This window comes from Panthera uncia, chromosome F1, assembly GCF_023721935.1.
Source record: "Panthera uncia isolate 11264 chromosome F1, Puncia_PCG_1.0, whole genome shotgun sequence".
Lineage (NCBI taxonomy): Eukaryota > Metazoa > Chordata > Mammalia > Carnivora > Felidae > Panthera > Panthera uncia.
Window position 1 is genome coordinate 34,681,713 of NC_064813.1, and position 6,626 is coordinate 34,688,338.

General features: G+C 49.6%; 1 protein-coding gene across 1 annotated transcript; it reads right to left on the minus strand.

Annotated features, from left to right (window-relative positions):
• Positions 1-6,626, minus strand: IL19 (interleukin 19). Its single transcript, XM_049634285.1, has 5 exons — positions 6,321-6,626; positions 6,098-6,163; positions 3,240-3,392; positions 2,220-2,294; positions 1-749 (listed from the first exon to the last, which is right to left on the minus strand). The coding sequence occupies exons 1-5, from the start codon at positions 6,462-6,464 to the stop codon at positions 654-656; spliced, it is 534 nt and encodes a 177-aa protein (XP_049490242.1). The 5' UTR covers positions 6,465-6,626; the 3' UTR covers positions 1-653.

Sequence of the window (6,626 nt, forward strand, 5' to 3'; positions counted from 1 at the left end):
GCGGAGAGAGAGGGAGACAGCGAATCTCAAGCAACACAGAGCCAGATGCAGGGCTCGCACTCGCGAACTGGGAGATCATGACCTGAGCCATCACTGAACCCACCGAGCCACCCAGGCGCCCCATAAGGCTTCTTTCACTTCTAATCTTCACCACTACGCTTCCTTGACTGGCCCTCGATGAATGAGAAGACACTTCCACTAACTGAGAGAGGACGGAGTTTATTCAGGAAAAACCGGTCAGTACAATATGCACTACAAGGTATCGTTCTGTTCCCATCACAGTCATGGGAAAAACAACTGCACAATAAATTAGGGGGAAGCCGACCCATCCCCTCCATGGTGGCCCTCGGGACGTTTCGGCAGACCTACTTATCATAAATATGACAGCAGACCATTTGGTTACTTTCAGGTGGGATCAGCAGTCCCCGGGCCCAGCCGGTGGGCCTGGCGAGTGCAATCGGATCCTTGAAACCTAGATTTTTCCCTGCAATACCCCAGCCCCAGGGGAGAGAATTCGAAAGCTCAAGGGAGGTCTTTTCAAAATCACCCTCATCTGCATAAAAACGGGGTCTTCCCCCTTCTCCCTCCCCTCAGAAAGCCTGGCAGTGGGGGGGCGCGCTCCTCCCTGGGCCTTCAGGTTCCCAGGTGGGTCCTCAGGCAGCAGAATTTTCTTGATGATTCTTGTCAAGCCAGGCCAGAAAGACGTCCAGTTCTCCCAGAGACTTAATGGCCGCTGATCGGACCTCCAGCTGCAACCAGGCAAATCATCGTCAGAACTTGCCTTTCTAGGCTTTGTAGTCGGCAACGCTTTCCCCATGTTCCAGGCCCCGTGAGGCTTTCCTTTCATTCATCAATTATATTGGCAGAGCGTTCACACCCCAAATTATTTTTCTAGCAGCCAACCCAAATTGTTTCCCCCAAACAAGCGGTTACATCATGTCAGCAACTTATAAATAAAATGAAAAACTCTTCATTCTTTGCCTTCTGTTTTTCTTTTTCCTGTGTTTTTTTTTTTTTTTTTCATAGAAACACACACACACACACACACACACAGGCCTTACTGGCCAGTTCTTTTGCTTGTTTTCCTTTTCCCATCAGCTTGCCTTACTTCTCCCTGAGGAAGTCTCAACCCCAGCGGTGCTCTCCCGTGGGTAGGGTAACACGTTGTCCCCATCTGACCTACGAAGGCACCAAAGCCCCTAAGGACAAGTGTCCTCCCCAACGTCACACAGACAGTCGGTCGCAGAACGGGAACTAGAACTCGGGTCTCCTGACATATTCCGCCCCTTTCCAGCAGACGGCAAGGAGATGGTAAGATCCAAAAGTATATCCTGTGGAGCCAGGGAGCACGGGATCGAGTCCTACCCACCACTTGGCTGCAGTGGTTACATTCGTCAAATTACTTCACCTGTTTGTGCCTCGGCTCCCTCATTTGTCAAATGTAGATAATGGCTCACAGCACGGTTATGAGCAACCCATGTGTTAATACCTGTACTGTATTGGAACAACAGCTGGCTCGTGGTAAGAACAATACAAAGTCTTAGCCATTGTACAATATTATTCTATGGAGCCTCTCCACGAGGAGGCTGTGAACGGCCTCTTGCCTTCTCGCTCTGACTCAAAGCATTGGCATCATTGGGCAGGGTGGTTGAAATGCAGAATTTCAGGCCTCGTTCCAGACTTCCTAAGCCAGAACCTGTATTTGATTTTGACAAAGTCTCCGGAGGATGCCTGTAAGGAGCACAGGCTGTACCCTCTACCTCTGTATGAGATGTGCATTCTACGTTTGCGCGTACGGGAGAAGCACTGCTCTTTGTCACCCCCAGGGTGCTGGCGGCAGTCACCTCCCACAGTGCCACCTGGCAGGTAACATGTTCCGTGCACCGCAGCTTACGGTTCGCTGGGGATCTTTGTTCCCTCTGTGGATCACACCCATCGGAGGTAGTGTGTGCTTTCCCTCAAAACTGAACGCAGGTTAGTTCTGATATGTGAGGTCAGAAGAAGATTGTGGAGGCGTGATGGAGAAGGGGGGCCCAGCAAATCAGCAAAGGGGGTAAGACCAACACACTCTGCTGACACACAGGATGGGGAAGACCGGCAATAAACTCTTGTTGAGTCCATGAGCGACGGGGGGAGTGGGGGCCGAAGGGTTGGCCCCCTCCCAGCCAGGGTGCCACCTTCCACCTCCGCCTTCCGCGTCCTCCCCCTCCCATCCTTACCTGATCGTAGTTGTCGTGGATGATTCTGGTGGCGTTGGTGGCTTCCTCCCTGCAGTGACACTGCCTCTGCTCCTGCTGTGATCGAGAGAAGGAAGGACCCATCAGAGGACCTTGCCACCCAGCCCGCTCTTTCCGCCTGCTGGGTGACATTCTTCCTTCTCCCCAACATGAGTCCGGTAGGTAAACTCAGGTTGGAGCAGCAAGGGGGAGTAGAGTCTGTTTGTAGAGTCACCCTGTGTTTGCCAGGGCTTTTGCTCTTTTTCTGGGTTTACAGCTCACCTGACGGGAAGGGCCAGGGAAGTAGGCGCCAAATCTGTCTGGTCACCACTCTGTGAATGCAACACCCCACAGGGGAGGCCCTAAATATTTATCAGATTAGCTAAGGAAGTAATTGATGAAACGAATCTTAATGCAAGTACGGCAGGGGTCATGACTTCTTCTCACAATTTTAGAATCCGAGGCACAGAAAGGAGAGGTGATTTGCCACAAAGTCACCGCAGGTGATCGTTGGCAGGGACAGCGCTGGAACCCAGGATTTCTCCTGGTCTAAGTTTTCGTTGGTTCGTTTGGGTTTAGTTTTATTTCTGGTGTTTGTTTTTAACAGATCACAATGAATTTATAGGTAACCCTTGCGGATGGACTATAGGAGGGAACAATGTAGAGGTTAATTGGTATGAAAACCCCAAAGGGTCCCAAACAAAGAAACTACAGAGATAGGGAGATGCTTATGATAAGCCTCAACTCGAGGGCCTGCCTCTCTCACAAGCCAGCCCTGAGACTACTTGAAGAGTACTTTGATATAAGTGGTCACCCCAGGAGGATTATCTGTGAGGAAACCGGGTCTGATGGGGTATCAGCGGGGAGGAAGTCCTGAGGAAGAGATTCTGGACAGTTCTCCCCGTGGATGATAGGGCAGGGGATTTCCTTTGGTCCAAGAGCCATGTCAGAGAGCCGACTGGGCCCAGCATGTCCTGGGGCAGACGGGGGACAGATGTTCCGGGCCCTGATGTGGCAACTCACACATGGCTGCAAAGCCTTCTGCATGTAGAGGAAAAAGTTGGCAATGCTGCTGAGTTTTCTCAAGATTTGGGGGTTCAGCTCCTGATGGTCCTTGAATACCTTGTCCACGTAAAATGCCAGGAGGTTCTTGGTCACACAGCATACATCTAAGGGCTACAGACACAAATTAGAGAGAGCTCCAGAAGCCCTCTTCTCTTACTGTCTTAGGGCCACAGCAACCTTTTTGAGTAGGGGCGTCAAGGAATGAAACAGCTAAAAGTGAAGTTTCTCAAATTCCTATCGGTCTCAGAGCGTCCCACTCCTCTTACCACATCAAAGCTACTTGTGACGAAGGCACTGAGGAGAGATTGCGGTTCACCTCCTCTTTCTGATGGCCAGGAAGTACGGTAACAAGTGATGGAGCCCAGCCACAGAATTAGGCACCTGCCTTTTGAGAGGATCCATGCCTGGGCAGCTTTCTGGAAAAGTACTTCCTTATGTTCTGCTTCAGTTTGCTCCTCTGTTCCATCTCCCATCCATCAACATGTATATAAATACACACACACACACACACACACACACACACACATATATATACATAACTATCAACAGCTATTGCACACCGGGTGTGCACTGGGCACACATTCCTACCATTGTAATGACATTGCATTTATCCTGTTCTGCTTCCCCCACCACCCCAATCTGTCCTTTAAAAAATTTTTTTTAATGTTTATTCATTTTTGAGAGAGGGAGAGACAGAGCATGAGCCGGGGAGGGGCAGAGAATGAGGGAGACACAGAATCCGAAGCAGGCTCCGGGCTCAGAGCTGTCAGCACAGAGCCGGACACGGGGCTTGAACTCACAAACCATGAGATCATGACCTACAAACCATGAGATCATGACCTGAGCCGAAGTCGGATGCTCAACCTACTGAGCCACCCAGATGCCCCCCACCCCACCACAGGTCTGTTCTTTTTAAACTGCAGGGATCATTTGAATGGAGCTTAGATTTGCAAGGATGGAAACTGACAGCTGCAGAAATGCACATCTGGGCAGGTCCGCAGCTGGCAGAGTGCATATCTCTCTAAGGGGGCGGGGTGGGGGGGTGACGGTGTTGAATTCCTAGGACACAGCTCAGAGCAGCTGGCCAGGCTGAGTTTTCTTCTAGCAATTTACACCCTGCCCTCCAGTCAGTGAGCTGCTCTGCAGGAGATTTGTAGCTCAGTCTGAGAAGGGAAGAGTGTGCAGCGGGAACAGTGCATCTATCTTCATTAGCATTAAAGCGACAAAGCTTCCTTGGCCCCGCAAGCAGCTTTTCCTAGACGACAAGCTCTACTTGCAATGCAAAACCCTTCTCCTTCTCTCCTGCTGGTTCCCTCAACCAAAGGGGCAAAACGTTGCACACCTTTGTTTGACCAGGGAGAGAAGGAGAAAACATGATAAAGACCTGCCTCCCAATCGACCCCTTTCCTTATGCCAACGTCGGCTATTTCTAGACCTTGAGAAGAGAAAGAATCTGGAGACAGAGAGAGCTTGGGGGTTCAACCACTGGCTCAACCACCGACTGGTCATTTTTTTTGCCCAAGTTATCTATCAATTTGCTCATGTGAAAGTGTTCGTTTTGGAATAGGTGGCCTTTTGGGTCCCTTCCAGCTTGGATATCTTGTGAGTCTCTTATACGGTTGACTGGAATAGTATTTAGTAAGTGGCTACATCTGTTTACTACAAATAAGTCAGGCCCAATACTTCCTAGAAGAACCATTTCACTCAGAGAAGCCAAAAAAAAAAAAAAAAAAGTAACTCATTGCAGCTATCTGTCCTTCTCTGGGAGATAAATATCTGAAAAAAACTGGATCTTTCTAGAATGCTTACTAGGACTGGAGGAGCTCTTTTTTTTTTAAATGTTTATTTATTTATTCTGATAGAGACACCATGAGCAGGGGAGGGACAGAGAGAGAGGGAGAGAGAAAGAACCCCAAGCAGGTTCTGCACAATCAGCGCAGGACATGGGGCTCGATCCCACGAGATCACGACCTGAGCCAAAATCAAGAGCTGGACGCTTAACCAACTGAGCCACCCAGGCGTCCCTGGAGGAGTTCATTTTTAAAGGCACTCCCAGTGGCTCCTTCTTAAAGCGAATTCTCACCTCATAAGTCAACTGTTTTGTTAACACACCCTCAAGACCTCTCATCTGGACCGTTGGGCTTATCTCCTTACTGCCTCCCCTGCCTCACATTCTCCATTGTAAAGAACATCACCAGACTGTCTTTCTAAAAGGTCTTGGGGTCATACAGTCTTCAGCTCAAAAACCCACAGTGACTCCCTATTGCCTGCATTATTACAAGGTCGACACTCAGCCTTTTGAGGTTCTTGGTAAAATGACTCTAGTGCATCTCATCCTCTTCCATTCACCTCATTCACCTGCGTGTCCCTCACGCCACAAACCTGGCTGCCTCACCGTCCCCTGACACACATTCACTGATCTCACACATATTCTCCCTGATCTCCAGACTCCTTTCTCCCTTTTCCACTGACCCGCAGCCAACTCATCTTTTAAGTCACTGCTCATTTTCTCACCTCCCCCATGAAACCTTCCAGAATCACCTGAGCCACAGACAGCCTGTCCCATCTGAGCGTGTGGTACCCCCAATCTCTCTCTAGGTAAGTAATCCTTCTTTGATCCCTCCTACGAGGCTTCCACGTCCCTGAGACACAAGGGTGCCCTAACGCATCAGCTGGCAAGTGAGCAACCGGGAATATTTAGAGTATTAAATACAGGAGATTAGACAAGAGAAAACAGGGTGGGGATTTCTTTCTCAGCCTGGAGCTACTTCTCCATAAAAATAACAATACAGGGAAAAGCAGATTGGGGCCAATACCTTAATTCTGTGCAGGGTCTCCGATGTGGACAGGATGGTGACATTTTGGAAGGTGTCCTTAGCTTGCTATGGAGAGAAACAGACGAACAGACACGAGCAATGAATATTCCATGTCCCCCCCGCCGAGGCACAAAAAATAATGAAAAAGAACTCATTCTTCAAGTTAAGATGTAAGCTGAGATACACCCCCTTGCCCACACCTTCACCCTGAGCCCATACTCACGATGGCTTTTTTGATTTCTTGGAAACTCTCTACTACATGGCGCATGTCCATGGAAACCAGACATCTTCTCAGACCTCGGGCATGCACTGAGCACAGGAAGAGCACAGCAGCCACGAGCAAGAGGGAAACACGCTGTGCCTTCATATCCTGCAGGAAAGGATGGAAGTCAACTGCCGAGCTGAGAGTGGAAAGCAGTAGAGACCCTTGACTGAGCTGTCCTTTGGACCTTGCAAGGCAACCCAGATGGCAACCAAGAAAACAAGACTCACTACCTCGGCCTTGTGGTGTTCATGGTCATGTGTCTCC